At 42.0% G+C, this 18,237-nt stretch overlaps 1 protein-coding gene across 1 annotated transcript in view; it reads right to left on the reverse strand.

The window, feature by feature from the left end:
* The window catches only part of LAMB4 (laminin subunit beta 4), a gene marked incomplete at its 5' end in the record, with an annotated part of 42,295 nt that extends 24,888 nt beyond the window's left edge, over positions 1-17,407 (reverse strand). Inside the window, 15 exons of the mRNA XM_082044836.1 lie at positions 1,120-1,305; positions 2,032-2,163; positions 3,106-3,256; positions 4,281-4,360; positions 4,843-4,952; positions 5,748-5,927; positions 6,976-7,164; positions 7,836-7,956; positions 8,758-8,972; positions 9,506-9,569; positions 9,931-10,119; positions 10,775-10,848; positions 12,292-12,427; positions 15,988-16,145; positions 17,374-17,407. Coding sequence (XP_081900962.1) covers positions 1,120-1,305; positions 2,032-2,163; positions 3,106-3,256; positions 4,281-4,360; positions 4,843-4,952; positions 5,748-5,927; positions 6,976-7,164; positions 7,836-7,956; positions 8,758-8,972; positions 9,506-9,569; positions 9,931-10,119; positions 10,775-10,848; positions 12,292-12,427; positions 15,988-16,145; positions 17,374-17,407 — 2,019 coding nt within the window. The remainder of the gene's footprint in view (positions 1-1,119; positions 1,306-2,031; positions 2,164-3,105; positions 3,257-4,280; positions 4,361-4,842; positions 4,953-5,747; positions 5,928-6,975; positions 7,165-7,835; positions 7,957-8,757; positions 8,973-9,505; positions 9,570-9,930; positions 10,120-10,774; positions 10,849-12,291; positions 12,428-15,987; positions 16,146-17,373) is intronic.
* Between the last annotated feature and the right edge of the window lie 830 nt (positions 17,408-18,237).

The raw sequence follows: 18,237 nt of genomic DNA on the forward strand, positions 1-18,237 counted from the left end.
GCATTAACAAAAGCCATCTGAATGATTGCACACTGCAGCGACAGAACAGATTTTCTCTTTGTTCTTCACAGAACTTAAAAAAAAAAAGTTATTTGTGAAAAATGCATTGTATAATATTTGCAATGGATAATTGAAGAGCAGAGACGGAAATGGGACCTCAGCTGGTGCAAATGGAAACAGCTCTGTTAAAGTCATTGGAGTTGTTTCCTTTCTTAGCACAGTGTTGTCCCAGAGATATCCTCCATTATCTGTCTCCTCTTGCATCTAATAAGGAATAGCAAAGACAAAAGACTTAGTAACAAACGTCTTTAAAATTCAACTGTTTAATCTAATCCTTAGAAGGAAAAAGCTACATCAAACCAACCCACTGCAAAATTGTTCTCATGTTGTAAGACACTGAGAGTTTTGTTTGCCTCGGAATGGCAGCAAGAGAACAGAACACAATAGGCAGAAGGAGGATCTTGAGCAGTGGGATTGTCCCAGGGAGCTGGAAAAGCAAAAGAGCAAGTACAAATACTGGTACCGATAAAACACTTGCCTGTGTTTTTACAGACATGGGTGCGGACTTTGGTTTAATGAGATTTGGGTTAACAGATTTCCCTAGACATGTCTTCATCATTGAGAAATTTTGTCCAGGCAAAAAATAAGATTTTGAATATTTTCCTACAATTTTCACACATCTCAGAGCGCAGCTGGAGCAACTGAGAAGCTGGATGTCTGCAAAAGCCCTGGATAAATATCTACTCAGTTCACTCCTGTCTGTACACATTTTTCTGCCCAGAAAATCCCAGATATAAATACAGAACACCCATCTAAAAGGAGCTGCATTTTGCATGTCTGATTTGCGAACAGAAGTCCAGTCCAAGCAAAGGTACCCAAAGAGGGCCACAGAAGATGAAGTCTTGGCCAACGCTTAGAAAATATATGTGATGCTGATTTTCCACATATGAGTGGAAAGAGTTAAGGGGATCAACAGAGGGTAGGTTACTGTGTTGATAAAGATTAAAAGGCAAACAATTTTAAATTTAAAGAGTGCGACAAGTTGCTGTGTCCTATTATTGACAAAATAGACCCTGCATCTGTCACAACATCACAAGACACACAAGACATCACAAGTACCTCAGGCTCATAACGAATCGTGATATCAAAGTCCATAGCAAAGGGAATGTTGTTGATGGCAAATCTGAGCCCAGCTCCGCTGGGAACGCGTGCGAAGCCGGGTCCTGTCCATGTGACTGACCGACCGCTGCTGGGCTGCCTGAAAACCACCGACACAGCCGAGTCCTGTCCAAGCTGTGCTGCTCCCTGCAAGGGCATATTGACATTTTCAACAGCATGCAGAGTCAAGTTACAAAAAAAAACCAACCCTCAGAAAAATAAAGGAAGTATTTTTGCCATGTAATTTACTTATTTCAGCCAGCCTCATTTTCTGAACAAGCATGTGATTGACACTCTAAGAACTCTCCCATATGTAGGATGTTGAGGGTCACATATAGAGAAAAGCTTCTTCTAGCTTTGCAACAACAGCAACAAGAAGGACTAGAACAATCCAGCCATCTCTGCCTCTGTTTCATCTCACACTGCAAACCTTAAACAGCTTGATTTCATACATGGCTGGACTTTTTACCATAAGTTCAATACATAAATACCAATACTTAAAATAACAAAGCTGACAGCATTTAAATGGAATAGGTACCATATTAACATCTAGGTACACTTAAATGTTGGAAAAGTCTTGAAAGCAAAACAAAAAACAGGATTTTACCTTTCATGGGGGCTCTTCCCTCCTAAACAATTCTTTGAACCTGAGCCTACAATGGCACTGGACATAGCAGAGCAAACCTGTCGATATGAATTATAAAATGTCCAGCCCAACTGCATACAAAAAAATTCATTTAATTTGTGTCAGGACTGTAACATCTAGGATTGTGAATCCCAAATGCTCACCCATTTCCCTGCCCTCCATTGCAAAATAAAATTTTAGTATTTGGTGTAATCTTAAGTAACTATTAAAGTATAATACCTATTTACCTGTTCCAGTCCAGATTTTCTTACACTTCGTTTCTTGCTCCTGTTTAACACAATCTTTCCATTTTCAATCATGAACTCATAGCCTTGCTTCTGGAAGTAGATGTCACACCTGGGAAGAGTGCTTGGTTTAACCTATGAAATAAAAGTAATGAGAGAGGGGACAGCACCGTCTCAGCAATGTTGAAGGGTAGGTAAGCAGCTAAATGAAAATCTACATTTTTAAAATAAGCTCTATTCTCTACTGGGTGAAATTGTAAACTATGGCCTAGCAACTGCTGGAAACCCTTTTCCCTTACTCTCTTACAATTAACTTGCACTTCCTCTTAAGCTATGTCCCAGACATCTGTTTTCCATTTAATTATTGGACCGTAAGATGATTACTTGTTGTGATTATAGCTAAATATTTGAGGATGTGACCTGCAAATAAACATTTTTTTATTATTCCTTCTCTATAGCTTCTGGGCAACACATTGGAGAAGACACATTGGTAAAAACGTAGGCAGCAGAAGGAATGCATTCCAGACTTGCACTCTGCATAGGGAACAACGACCCCCATTTTGAGAAAAAACAAAACAAAACCCAACAAACTATTTTTTCTAATAACACTACGGATGGGTTCCAAATTCTTGAGGAAATGGGGCTACAATCAGTGCCATTATATAAGGCAGCAAGAATGAGTCTATCAGAGCAGAGAGGAATTTGACTCTTCCCTCATCAGAGATTCCCAGAAATATCAGTTTGTGATAGCTGTTGGCAACTCAAACACTTTCCTCTAACTTAAATAATTAAATTAATTTCTCTAATTGATACTAGACCAGCCCACACTTGAGGAGCAGTAAGGACAGGTCTGCAGGTCACACCATGCTTCAGCAACTGTCCCCCACAGTTAGGGGACAGTCATGTCTGTGAAGAACAGGCTGGACTGAGGACAGGCAAGGGCCTTGCTCTGTATCTCCTGCTGAAGAGCTGCTCCAGCTGCTCCCCAAGCAAGGGCTTCTCTCCTCAGCCTTGGCTCCTGGGCCAGCGTTGCATGGATCCCCAACCAGCACACCACCTAAAAAGCCAACTACATACCAAGGGTGCAGAGCCAGAAAGGGGCTTTGCATGCTCAGCTTCGTAAATATAATAATCCAGGGGTAAAAAGAAGTAGCCAGGGGCTGGCTCGTTACACTGACGGCTCACGATGTTGGGAAGACACTTGCACTGACCATCTTTTGGTGAACACCTGGGGTAAGAGTGAGTAAAAAGAGGACGTCAGAGTGCGGCAGGACTGGGTCCTCATGGCATGTGAGCAGCTCAGCTCCACCCTTGTTTCAGCTTCGCTTCGTTTCTTCCGTTGCTGGATTGCCTCCCCTACTAAACTTCTTCCTACCACCCACCTCTTCTGTTTCCTCCTGCTGATGCTGGATTTACTCAATGCCACCTTTTCATTGCTTAGGAGGTGTGATATGCTTTGTCTTTCTCTGTCCATTCCATATCTGAAGCACAAATCCCTTTGTTTTCTGAGCATCCATTATTATCTATTCCTGTATCCATTTCTTGTATCTGTTCCTGTATCTATTACTGTATGTATCACTATTCTTAAGTTTTTATCACCTATAATTTTAGAGGCAGGACATGTGATCAGAAGGACCTTCAATTTGATGTGATATGGTGATTTTCATATACTTACACTCTTATTTAACATGTCAGATGATTACTAGCTTCGGTTTACCTGCTCACAAGGAGCTGCTCTATGGCATTAGACTATGTGGTCCTACATCTGAAGTTTAACAGCAGTAGTGAAGATCCCTGCCCAACAAACTCCTGAAGGAACACAACTGAAACCAAGCTTGCTTCTGAAATTATATATTTTGCATAGGAGCCAGTGCAACAGAAAAAAAAAAAAAATCTATCTTTTAAAGTAGATGTACAATGCTAAGTTAAAAATGTAATCTCTAATTTACTTGTAATTTCTATTACTATTAGGGCCTTTGGTTCCCTCAAACCATGCAGTTTATATTTTAAACAAATCTTGACTCAGGCTGATTCAAAGTTGGCTTCAAATGAAAAAAAAAAAAAAAATCCATTTTAAAATCACACATAAATTTCCAAGATCCCAACATGAATATATGCTGTTTGTATGTGATGAAATTACATCTACAGTCCATTTTCCCATTTGTACTGAGACTCTATTAACCTAATTAGAAAGTGTAGCCTAAGAGTTTATAAAATTAAAACCAAGAAAAACTTGAAGAACACTAACTTACAAGTTATTCTGGGATCCACCAATGTCACAGTCACACGGAGAACAGCCATGCAAGCTGTTGCCAAGACCCCAGTATCCTACCTGAGATAAAAAGAAAGCAAAAGATTTTTTTACAGCAAATATTTAAGTATGTAAAGCACAACAGAACTCATTCCCGTGGATGAATGATGCTCCAGAGCACTCTTGGGCTGCCTGCCTGTACTTGGCCATGGGAGATTGCTTCTCTTACCAGATAGCATGGGTGCTCAGCCACTGCAAGAATAGCCACATATTTACCCATTTATGCAAGCAAGTTGCTCTGGAAATAGCAAAGATGGTCTGAGAACATGGTTTTGCATTTCCTTTGTTTCCTGTGAGCACTCCTCCTAGTGCAATTTGATTGCATAAATATTTGCAAGCAGTAAAAAAGAACCAGATGTGTCCACACAAATGGGAACATACAGCTGTAAAATTCTTTTGAATTTTCACTAATTGTTTACTTTTCTAGCAATGAAAAGATGGGAGATGGGAGAGGGGACTTCTAAAACCACATGCAGAAGTAATAACAAAACCTGAGTACGTACAAGGCATTTTTCACAGCGTTGCCCTGTGGCAAACCGCTGGCAGAGACACTCTCCGGTGGCTGGATCGCAGATGGAGAAAGGCAGACTGCCGGCGGGATCGCAGTTACAGGCTGCGGGGAAAGAAACGCATGGTTACCTCTGCATGGCAGCAGCAGGACTGGCGTTGGCTTTATATGTGGCATCAGTGTGATGCACAGTCTTTCTACTCCGGACAGATGCCCTGCAGATGGACATGGCCTGGCATCCTGCAGCCCTCGGACTGCCCCCGCAATGGGGACTCTCTCGGGGGGGAGCAGGGGCACTGGTGGAAGGCCGGTGTGGTGGTTTGCCATGTGCTGATCTGCACTGCGCAGCCCCTGCACGCTGCTGCGTACCATGTGGTGGGTGTAACGTGCTCACAAACCCACCATGTGCCTGGGTAGGGGCAGGATGGGTTTTCCAGTGAGCCTCGCTCAGAGGAACAGCTGTCTGGAAGCTCTCATGGCAAATCAGCAGCTCTTGCCATCTTGATGCTGGACCATGCAGTGCAGAGTCCACATATCCTAACAGTGATTCCTGGGATTCCCTCTGTGGCTTTTCATTCACTCTTGTGCAGATTTTGATTCTAAAAGTATTTTCAGGTGTTTCAATCTCCCTTTTCAATTAAATTGTATATCTAACAATGCTTCTACTAACAACAGTACGATCCATTATTATATACTAGGTATTCTGCAAGTGATTTTGCATCTTTTCCATCTCAGATGCTCCACCAGGTACATTAAATTACATTGACATTAAATTATAGTAGGCAACTGGGTATACTGTGAAGCAGGTAGTATCTGTGCATAAGTGTGTGCATCTGTGCATTTGGCTGCCTCCATCTCTTTAAAGTGCTTTGGAAAGAACAAAAGAGGTGGTTTACATACGCTGGCAGCCCAGAGGGTCACTGCCACTCAGCCCGTAGTAGTTCGCCCTGCACTTGTCACAGCGCACACCCTCCACGTTCTCTTTGCAAGGGCATCGGCCCGCGACTGTTCCCAGAGCAGGATCTGTGCGGCTCTCACACATGCCGTTGTGCAATGTACCTTCTGGGTCACAGTTGCAGGCTAGAGGCATGACCAAGGAGACATGCAAAAAAAGCATATTTAGATATAAGCATGACAACACAATTACAGAGTTGCAAGCAGGCACAAATACAAGATTCTTGTAAATATTAGAGATGTTTATCCATGCTTGTTGTGTTGGGTGCTTTACAGCTAAGAAATATTATGAGGGTGTTTCCAAGATCTACTTTTTCTCTGGAGGAGAGTTACAGCCTTCACTTTAGTAGAAATATACCCTTTGATTTGGGTAGAAATAGGCATTACTCACCCACTCCCCACCCTCTCTGGAGTACCTGGGGATGGGAGTGCACTATAACTATAAAGTATATCTTTTGGAGATGCTCTCATGAAAGCTGTAGGGTTGCAGAGGGGTACCAAGTATGAGCCACCTCCCCAGAGCTGGTCCGAATTGGCCATAGCTGAATTATTTACTGGAAGCAATGGATTCAGCAGGGGACACTGCCTTCATGACACACCCCAGTTTTTCCCAAGGCACTAGCCATTTCTCACAGCAGAGATAACATCTACCACACTGCTTCCTGGGGTAATCTCCCCTTGGCTCTTTAAGCACTTGTGATGCCAACCAGTTACTACAATTAAATTATACTCAGAGCATTTTTCCCATCTTCTGTTAATACCGAATTTAGCTCCTTTTTCAGAAGAAGGGCTTTCATGCCTGTAAGCTCATTTTTCTTATATATGGCAGGTATCTAGCAAAAGTTATTGCTCCTCCCATCATTTTGCACCTCTCCTGTAATCCCTGACTATCACAGAAGCAACAGCACTATTCCTATTAATATTTATATTGATGCTGTTCAAGAAAGATGATAGACCTGCAGGATTTCACAGCTCAGTTTAGCAATGAGTTTGAATATGCAGCCCTGGTTCAAGGATGCTACTCAGTAAGGTAGTTTGGATGTTATAGGTTTGGTAACATATTTACAACCCTATGAACATTTAAGCATGGGGGTGCCACAGGGCTCAGAGTAAAGAGAACCAGAACCACCCCATTTTGAGTCATTCTTGCAAAAGCTAAAGAAGCAAAGCCTACGGAGGCACGCATGAGGGTCTGAGATGACTTTGAGAGGATCCTGGTAAAAGAAATGTTGACACTGGTCACAGTGTTGCCCCGTGGTGTTGTCCTGGCAGTCCTCACAAATGCCACCGCTGACCCCACCGCTGGTCTGGTACACGGCCATGTCAAAGTGGCATCTGCCAGAGTGGCCATTGCAGTTACACCCTGAAAACAAAACAAACAGTGGGATATTTCACGATTCCTGTTATCATGGTCTTGCCACCATTGCTGTCCACTGTTATCAGGGGGTTACTTGTCACTCATATGACTTCAGTGCTTCAGCAATGTTGTATCTTCCCAGGTCTTGTGCTTTACAGCCGAAGGGAAACAATGCAGATTCAGGACAGAACTGGGGCCTACAACTGGGCCCTACAACTGGGAACATACCCGTGATGGTAAGTGTGCCTGACACACAGTGGGGAACACTGCTCCACTGAAGAGAGATCTGGCTGAATATTTCTTACAGATCTTAATTATTTATTCTCATATATCCTACATTACTCATTTTTGGGGAAATAAATAATTTAGCCTTGTCTAAATTATCCTTTCAGAATAAAGACCCTATGCAAACCAACGAATGATCTTTTTTTTTTTTTGCAACTAATAGCTGCTTTTTCCTCTATTGTTTTTTTCTCTTTATGAAAAATGAGAAAATGAAACAGCTCTCCTTCTTGTAGGGCAACACAGCACCGATGAATAGAGAAATCCATTTAGTATTCTAGATGAGGCATGGAAAAGTCTCCTTCCCAGAAACCTAGCCACTTGGTTACACGTTGCACAGGGATTGTGCTACACCCACCCCCCAGCTTTTGAAAAGGAAAACATATTTGAGTTACGTTTGCAAGCATTATCTTGTGCCCCTTCAGCTGGTCTCCATGGAACATCATTGTAGAAATCTTTACATCTTTCACAGGACAAACCTTCAGTGTTATGGTGACAGATACATCTCCCGTGGACCTGCAACACAGTGAGAACAGAGAGGAGGTGAGGTGGCATGACGAAGGGAGGTAATCTGCTAGAGGGCAGCCAGTAAGATCAGGAAAATTCAAAGCTCTTTGGCTCCCTCAGCTGACATAATTCTCAGTTATTTGAGTAAAAGGTCTGGAGAAAACCTGCAAACTTTAACCAAATAGTTTTAAAGCCACTGAACAACACTTAGGAAAAAAATACTTGTAGAGATATCAAAAGATTCTTCAACTTTTAAAATTCTGTATCTCTCTCCCTACATGTCTCTATATTGAGACACATATTTTCCAGGAGAAAAAAACTCATTCTCAGAAGGAAAGAAATCACAGTCATGTTCCCGAAGTTTTTAATGATCCATTTTTCATGGTTTAGCTTTGCACTATCAGCTGTTCTTTGTGCCAATGCCTCCTCTCCTGCCACAGAGCCTCCGGGCCCAGCTGGAGTGTGGAATGCACCCAACCAGCGGCCATTCAAGTCTGTACATACCACAGGCTACTTACTGCATTACCTTTGCACCATTACAGCTCTGGTATTTTGCTGCTATTTTCAACATGTCTTGTCCCAGTTGCTTTTGAAACACTATCCTGGTGCCAACAAAGAGACAGCTTCTGAGCTAATCAGCCCAGACTTTTAAAGGAAGAAGATGTATTGAAACATTTCACAACTTGGAGGTCCAAATGGTCAATCCAATGGTCATCAGAGAAATTCCTTCCTCTCCCTCCCTCCATCTCTTCCTTCCCCCAAAATAGCAGGTGAGGACTGCCCTTGTTGGGGACAGCGTTAAAGACGCACCATTCCAGACTGATGGAAAACATCTCCCCGCAGATTCTGCACAGGAGCACACTGGCTGGCGTGGCCATTGCAAAAGCAGCTGCCCCGTACAACCATCTCATAGACAGCATAGTAGTACTTCTCGAGGGGATCACTGTGCCTTCTTCCAAGCAGAGCATCCCCAAGGGTGTGGAGTTTTGTAAAATTGATCCTTAGGTTTGTCAACGTAATGAGCTCTGGAAGGAAAGAAGAGAAATCAAGAACCCAAATTCACTCAAAGATGAACAGTATGAAATCTTCAGCTTGGATCAGTCATCCAATAATTCCCTCACATGGAAGAAATAGTGAAAATGATCTGGTATTGTTGCCAAGACCAGTACCCATAGAGTGCCAGGGCACAGCCCACTCCTGGCACACAGCTGCATAAGTGTTAGCACCCTCCTTCTTGACTTTCCTAGTCAATGTCTTCATGGGTTCATGCACAGCTTTGGGACTGCTCCCAAAAGGCACTCTGGATTGGGCCACCCCATGTCAGAAGGAATGATAGCTCAGTTGCATGCATGAGCTCTGCAGAGCTGTGTCGTTTGTTCTCAGGGCTAGAGAACAAGACTGGCTCATTTTATTTATTAATACAGATATCTCCCTAAGATTTTTTTTGTACCCAGTTTTCAACATCTTTGACTTACACCAGCTGAGTTTTTCACCCTTTCAGTGTACAAAACAAGCAACACAAGCAAAGTGTCTCTCAAGAAACCTGTACTGTTCATACCTTGGATATGTGGCACATATGGATTTTCTATTTCAAAGCTGGGATCCAAAGCTTTTAAAACAACCTGCAAAACAAATTAACATAGCTCTATAAATCATTGAAGCTATTCTTTCTGGATATAGATAAAGACTGTTACCCGAGACCCATTAGTTACTAATGCCACCTGACTGATCCCATAAAAGAAAAAACACAAGGCTGTGTCCCTGCTTCAGCAAGTGCTGAAGTGTTTTATGAGTTCATATGGATGTGAAACTGAGGGTAAAGTGCAGTGCTTGTCTTTCACTCTTACTTCAATAAGGCAAATAGCACTTCAGGTCTCAGAACCTGTATAAGTGGATCTGATGGATACAGACAAGAGACCCTTCGCTCCAGAGAAATAGCTGCTCATGATCTGAACTCATACAAACACAGACACTTGGCAATACCTCGCCTTCAGTGGAGGGCTCAATGTCTGAATATCTTGAATCACAAATGATGTCTCCCACACTTTTTGCTGGACCAGAAGGGATGTTGGGAAAAGAAGCTGCGCAGTCCTGTGCAAAGTATCTAAATGCTTTCCAGGTCTGACCAAAGTCAGTGGAGCGCTCAACCAGCATCGCTGCAGGTCGAAATGTCTGCAAGAAACATTATTTCAAGAATTCCTTAACTAGGTGTTGATAAGACATCTCAGGGATTGTTCTGCTAAGATTCCTGTTTGGGGGATGCTGACAGCTGTCAATCAAAATTCTGTGTTTGGGAGCTTGTGGGGTCCATACAGGGCTACTGTGATGGCTACATGATTCTCTGACAAAACCAGACTCCTCACCCGAACCCTCTCAGCAAAAGGGAAGGGTGACCTTCCACATAAAGATTACTTTCTAAGTAAGGACATTTACCACAACAATATAGGAATTTTGTAGAAAAGGAATTTGTAACCATCTGGATCATAAAGCATATGTGTAAGAAGACTGAATTAAATGGGAAAGAGCAACCTCAGTTCTGAAATGTCCTAAATTTTTAGAGCTTAGTTTTTAAATTTCTTTTTTTCAAGTTTAATTCTCACACTTATAGAAAATAGGACCAGAAGGCCCATGAATAGGAAACTATTCAGTCTATCTTCCTCCCCTAAGGCAGGATCAGCTATAACTTAACCATACTTGACAGGTGTTTATCTAACCTGTTCTTACAAACCTCTAAAGATGGAGCTTTCACTGCCTATCTAAGCAATTTATTCCTGTGGTTAAGTACTCAATGTATAACATTACATAAAAGCTCTGGTAAAAGAGGTACCTTAAAAGTCAGGATAAGATGGCTGAACTGGAATAAAGTTTCTAGGTCCAATCTAATGCTGACGTGGTTAACACCTGAAAAGAGAATGAAAATGAAGAGCACAATGTGCACATTGGAGGGGTTGCTGAGACAGCTTTCCTGTGGGGAATTTAAAGATGTCTTTTCCAGCACAGCAGCAAGCTCTTTAGGGCATCCCCTATGCACAAACTCGGTGTGTGGCTGCATCACTGTCCAGGGGCAATGCGATGTGCTGCCTTTCTGGCGCTGGCACTGGCAATGCCCCTTGTCACTGAGAATGCAAGAGATGGGTAAAGGTCCTGTTCAGACCATTCGGACTGTAAGTGATGATGATGGTGAGGTTATGGGTTTACATCTTCCTGTATCCAGTCAGATTTTTCTTAAATCCATGAAAATAGTTTGCTTATTTCTAAGACAAAAATGAAACACATCAAAAATATGGCATTTTCTTCATACTAAAAAGATCTGTTAAACCCTTTTATACTGCCAGACCTGAAATCTGTAATGAACAGAGCTATCACATCAGGCATCTTTCAAAATTGCAACAAGTATGGAGAAAACTCCACAGTTCATACATTCTCTGTAAAGAGCTGCAGGAGCTCAGCTGATATCCCTGTCGTTCACATGTGCATGCAGCACCCCAGGGCTCCTGCTGCCCAGGCTGTGCATGAGACCTCATCCCAGTAGAAAGATGGTGAGAGTAAGAAGAGACCCTCACAGCTGGCCACAGTTTCATTGACATTGGTGTACAAAACTGGTGACAGTTTCTCGCTAAAGTCCATGAAAAAACAAGGTTTATGAATTTTAGTTGGGTACTCCAAGTAGGGGTAGCATATTATCTTAAGTTTTATATGCCTTAATTTCCAACCAGTCAAATATTTTTTACATATTCCCTATATGTCAACTAAGGTAGAGTAGATGCTATTCCTCCTATCACACCTTCACAGAGAAGCTGTAAGGATATATAAATGGATATCAGTGAAGAACTACTACAGAGAAGCTTGTGACAAAATTAACATGTGGCAATAAGGGTGTTAATAGGCAGGTAATAAGGGTGTTAATAGCCAGGCTTCATTTAATTATTTCCTAAAGTACTCATGCTTTACAACGCAAGCACTATTTTTTTTTTAATGGATGATTGTGTTTTACACACTCTGTCATACACATCTGTAGGCAAATGTACTTTTTGCCATATATCACATTTCCCTGAAAAGCAGACAGCTTGTGAAAAATATATGGCCACCATGGATAACACAGCACTGTCACAGGTCCACTGGCCAGCTCTTGGAGCTACTGTGCTTAAATTTTTTCTGTAGAAAACCAGAATTTTTCAAATCTTATATTGTTACACACAAATAGGTTTAAATCACTCAGTGTTACTGAATCAAAGAATAATGCAGTTTTGTCTCATCTCTCATAAAACCAATGTGATGAATCACAATTACACAAATAAATCTCACCATAACATTCTGCGGTAACATTTTCTGAAAGAAACTCACCGTTTTCTGACTGCCACCACTTTTTTTTCCTATCAGGCTCAAAAGTTGTGATAACATTTTCAACCATGTGACTGTTGTGCTGTGTATAGGGATTATAGGGGTATCTGGAATCACAGAGAAAGCACTTCTGTTCATCCTAGAAAACAAAATGATCAGGATAAAAGATGAATTTATTCTCTTCCCTAAAGATCCAGATGTACATGTATTTATGACATTGCAAGTTTGGAGGCTGTCATGTTGCTTTGGATGCCTGTGCTTTTAATAACTCATGCTTTCATATAAAAAGGACAATACCAATAAAATCATTAGAGGGACAAACCATGCTTATAGCAAATGTTGGCCTCAGTTTGCCCCAGGTACTCTATAGACAATACACTTTTTTGGTTGTGGAAAAGGGATCTCAGCAAGACCAAAGAAATAAGTTTTTCAAGGTGTTGATTCTGGATTTAGCTGCCAGAGGTTTGTTCTGAAAGAGGGTTTGTTCTGCATTTTTTTTAAAGTTGAGCTTTTATTTGTGTCTCATAAAAGCTGTAGAAACTTTCAGTCAGAGGTGGCAGTGAGGAGGCAGAGGGGATACAAGGAAGGATCGATCTTTCAAGATCTGAAGAAGCCTTGAAGAGGAACATTCACTAAATCATTTATAGACTTTTTTTCCTCTCTCTTTTGCACATTTTCAAGCAGCTCGGAGACCCAGCCAGGAGCAGCAGACAGGTGAAATGGAAGGCAAGGCTGGATCCAGGTATGATGTCAGGTGGTCGTCAGCGCCTTTTTGTAGGTGTATGAAAACCAGGAAAGTTTAAAAACAATGCAAAGGAGGAAAACTGGGATGTCAATAAGATGAAAGGGTCTTGTATGAAAATGTGACAAACAGAAGATGAAGGTGGCAATGATCAGCCAATATCTCAATACTGAATGAGAGGCTTTTGTCTGCAAAAGGGCTTTGGAAGCAAGGGCAAGGAGCTCCTATTTAAGGTGATGAGATTGAGCGGGAGATGTAAGGAGAGGTGAGAAGGTTAACATGCGGGGCTGGGAGATGACCCATGCCAAGCCACGCGGACGAGCCCAAGCAGGATGCGACTGCAGCCCACAGAGCCTTGGGGCAGCGAACGGTGATGGCTGTGCTACACAGAAGGTTTCTACAAGATTTGGGCAGAGCCTGAGTGTGAGGATGCAGGGATAAGCCAAAGCAGAAGGTGATGCCAAGCTGTGTGCCTGGCTGGCAGGGAGAAGGGGGATGACACAGCACCCCAGAGGGAGCTGAAGGAGGTGGGACAGATTCGGTGCCCTCGGCTGGGAGCTGGCAGGAATGCTGCAGAAAACAAAAAGTGGAAGTCAGCAGCAGGATCTGGGCTGGAAAAGACACAGAAGGGGACAGGCAGAGAGGCACCCCGCCAGGCATGCTCAGGATATACAGAGAAGTATTGGGAATGGTTTGGACATCTTTATATTATGAAATCACCTTGGAATTATTCACACTTAAATAAACAAAGTTATATAGATTTACAGGTATGGTATAATTTATGTGCTTTAAATATTATGAGAAACAGATATTATATTCAGTCATTCTATACCACATTTGACAAATGTATGGATGTGCAATTTAGAAAACATGACAGAAATACAAAAAATTCAAAAATACAAAAAATTCAGGTGATTTCACAAAGCTCTGGTAAGAAGAACTTTGGTTATCAAAGCATTTGTCAGGACTGTGCACGCCCACTCTCTGATTTATATAGATATATACAATATGACACTCAGTCAACTTATGTTTAAGGTTACTCCATAAAAACCTTTTTGTGCCCCAAAAGGAGAAGAATATGCATGTCCACGCAAGGCAAGTCTGGAAGATGCCAGTGTGCAGCTTTACGCTCTACTCAATACTGAGTCCTCTTTCCTTTTAAAACACGCATAATTAGTAAATTCAATCATAGGGCTAAAAACCATTTGACTTACATTTAGAAACAATAAGACACATTAAAGACTGAAAATGATTTGCAGTACTTCTTTTCAAACACAAAGCAGTCAAACTCTAATTATTTGCAATCTGAATTTTCAATAAGACATCCCAACTGAGTCCTGGCTCTTGGCAACTTGCCACATTGACTAACAAACTTTCACAAGTAAGGTTTGCTCCAGTCATCACGCCTGACACAGGTAATCAGGAGGGGAGTTGGGGGAGGAAGCATTTGGCTTTGCAAGATTCAAAGCTTCCTGGCCTGCCTTCAGCAAAGCATTCAGGAATGTGCTGGTGAGAAGTTGAATCGGACTCTCTGATATACCTTAGGTGACACGTACTCTTAAGGGGAGCTGGTACAGCAGATCACATTTCCAGAGCCTAAGCCTCTGTCTCTCAAGCTCTGCAAAGCAGCAGAATTTGTAGCTCTCATCCTTTTCAGAAGACAGTCACCAGGGGTCAAGGTATGTTGAAGCAGCATTAAATCACAGGGATTATTGCAGAACAGCTGTTCCTTTTCATGAGCCTGTATTTACATAATTCAAAGGATAAGTACAGGCAAGTGAAAATATTAATTTTTTATTGCTCTTTGATCTCCTCTTAAAAAGATTAAAAAAAAAGCAGTCATGCAGTTGAGGGCCAGAAAGATGATATCTCTGGGGTGGCTCTTTGTGCTCGTCTACCAAGCAGTGCCCAGACTCTGAGCATAGCCAGCAAGTTAGTGCCCAGGATGCACTTGTTCAAACAACATGGGGAAATCCAGCAAAGGGTGAAAAGTGGCTCACAGGCTCTTTGGAAGAGGTAAGAGGTATTTACATTTTGCAGAAAACCATAGTTGGAATGAATAACTTGGAGCAGTACTTGGTGCCACCTCAGTGTGGCAGAACTTTGCACTCTGTAAATGTGTCACAGTGTTTTGCCACATGATCATAAACCGTAATCACTTTCAAATGTTTATAAATTAAGCTGGTTTTTATTAACTTCCTCTTCAGCCTACAGCTCGTATTTAGTGAAAATATTTCTATTTGCGACAATTTATTAGCTCAGTGGGGGAAAGTCCTCCAGGACACACAAGAAGGGTATTCCCACTCCTGCCTGCCCTTGGCTCCTGCACACCTGCTGGTCCCCCGTGGCCTCATCACTGTGGACAGGGAGCAAGACGGATCCCTCTGATCACCCATGTTTTGGATCTGCCTGCCTAAAGGGCCAAGGACTGGACTGCACCATTAGGTTTTTCCCCTGCTGGAGATGGCTTTCTGCTTTTATCAATGTTGGTCTCATTTCAGATCAAAAATGTGAGAGGACATGGTGTGAATCACTTAACAGGCTGCCTCGGGTCTCAACACTGTATGGGACATCTCCAGCAAAGGCCCAGTGCCTACAGGACCACATTCCTCCTGCTAAGTGCTCACACACATGGAAACTGTGGTCTTCACCTTTGAGGCATGAGTGGGAAAAGGACCTGCAGAGCAAAGATCCATCAGAAATCCATGTGCTCATTTGCATCTCATGGATGTTTCTCCCTCTTGAGAAGCTATACATCACTGTGGAGCTGTTTGCTGCCAAACTCTCCATATGAGCTGCAATAAGGCACAGCCTTCCACCAAATTTACACCACACTGTCTGGTGTTTTTTCAGAAAACTTCAGTAGAAATGTCCTAGTCTGGACAATTTCCTTTTACAGATGAGAATATTGTTAGTAGGCAGAGTTCAGTTTATTAAAAAAGAAAGAGCAAACCAACCTCTAGGTAGCCTATAATGCAGTACTTCTGAGGGCCGTTCATTCCACAGGTTGACGAGGCTGTTAATTGCTTGCTGCGACCCAGGAGAAGGTCCCCAATGGCTGGGTGGCAGGACCCAGCATCACAGTCATCCTGTGCATGCTGGAGTCTTACCAGCGCTGAGCGCAAAGGAAGATCAGAGAAACTAAATTGTTTCGTATACCCAGCAGTATTCTCCAGAGAAAATCAGTTACATCCTAATGTCATAAAGTATCCTTTGCCTGTGCTCCTTTTGTCCTTAATAATATCTTTTAATGGAATATTTAAGAGCTTTGGTAATGAACACACCTGCTGCAAAATTATTATTTAAAATATAGCTAATATATCACAATTCTATGCTAAAACTTAAATCTCAGCACATTATTGTGCAGCAAACCAATCTGCTATGAGCAATAATTTATTATGCTTCCTACCCTGGCACAATCATAGCCAGCCCTCCTGCAGCAGAATCACAGGCATTGCAGTTGACTATGTAAGCAGAGCTAGATTTGGTTTAGTTCTGATGATTTCTGATGATTTACAAGTAATAACAGGGAAACTGAGACTAGGATTGATGTCCGGGATACTTCAGATTTTCTGATGATTTGCAATGGACCTCCTAGTCCAGTCTCAGAACCCTCCATTGAGATCCCATGGCATGGTCATTAATAATTAAACAGGATAATTCTGACTTCTCTAAGTAATTGCAGGATCTTTTGGTTTATTTTGCCTGAAACAACTTTAAATATTTTTCCTACTATGTTAAGACTTCCCTTACAGGGCCTGTCCTTTTAAACAAGTTCTGTCCTGAAACTCTGAACAGGAATGGGTACCTTGGAGGCTTTATCAGTTCAGCTTTACTTGGCTTAACTTGTTATAAAAAGTGCAGTTAAAAAAAAAAACCCAAACAATAAATAAATGAAGATCCCATGGAACACTAGAAGCAGTAATGCAATTACAGCAGTAAATATACAGTATTTTACAGCCAGGTTTCAGTCTATGGCTCAGGCTATACTTCAGATGATGAGTGAAGCTTGACTCTTTAAGTATACAGCCATGCATATGTTTGGTTAGCCTGTCCTTTATTTATCCAGATCCATGATATTAACTGTCAGGAGATAATGACTGTCCCTTTCAGGATCTGATTCTGACTCAATTACAACAATTACTCAATTAACTTTTCTTTGTATTTAAACATTTCAAGTCACTCATAGCTCCGCGGCAGGAGAGTGAGCAATAAGGACACACTGTCCTGTGTGTCTCAATAGCATACACAAAAGAAGCACTCTAACAAAACCTTGGACAGATATGTAAATCACATGGTAATATTTCAAAATTGGCCTGAACGACTGTAACATCTGTACTTACTGAGGTGTAACAGGATGGCCAGCCCCAGCCTCATGCCTCCCGGTGAAACTCAAACCGGTGTCGCTGCAAGAGAAGAACCGGTGGGTCACCCGGTGCTTGGCCTCACCAAGGCAACCCCTGCACATTGGCTTATCCAAAGCTAGACTTCAGTGAAGCGACAGAGCCATAACAAAAATATAACACTTAAAAGGTCTCTACCCTGCTTTGATTTTGTTTTATTAATAATTTCTCCTTACAATTTTCAGTACTGAAATCAGGATTAAAGGAGAGATACACCTCACCAGTGCTTTCAGAGAAGACTGTAAAAACATATTCACACTTAGTTTAAAGTAAAAACAAAATTCTATCCAGAAAAATATTGTGAGATTTGGATATAAGCTATTTAATCCTTACTAAATTCAGCAGGGCTGTTTGCAGAGATCTAACTCCTTCTCTGGAGGCTCATGTTTCTTGCATTGACTTAAAACAAAGACCAAGGTCCTAAAGAAGATGCCACTGAGAAATGCCTGAAGTCGGGTTCTGTGAATTTTGGCAGAGACAAGATTATAACCACATCTTCTAAGTGCTGTGAGGAAAACATGTAATGTCAGTATCAGTGCAAAAGACTCATACAGGGAAACCTCAGTGTGAACCCAAGAGAGGCTCATTTTGGCATTTACTTCAAACCCTTCCTCTTCCTACTCACCTGGAGGAAAATAAGACTTGCCAACACAAAACCTCTGTTGGAAAAACAGAAGGCAGCCATGGGTAAAAAAGACAACCCAGCATCCTGACACCAGCTAGAGCTCACAAACAGCAGCCTGCGCCCCATCTTTGTGCCTTCCACCTCTTGCTCCACCTGCAGGCACCAGCGGGTCCAGTGCA

Source organism: Streptopelia decaocto (assembly GCF_964273445.1).
Source record: "Streptopelia decaocto genome assembly, chromosome: 1".
Lineage (NCBI taxonomy): Eukaryota > Metazoa > Chordata > Aves > Columbiformes > Columbidae > Streptopelia > Streptopelia decaocto.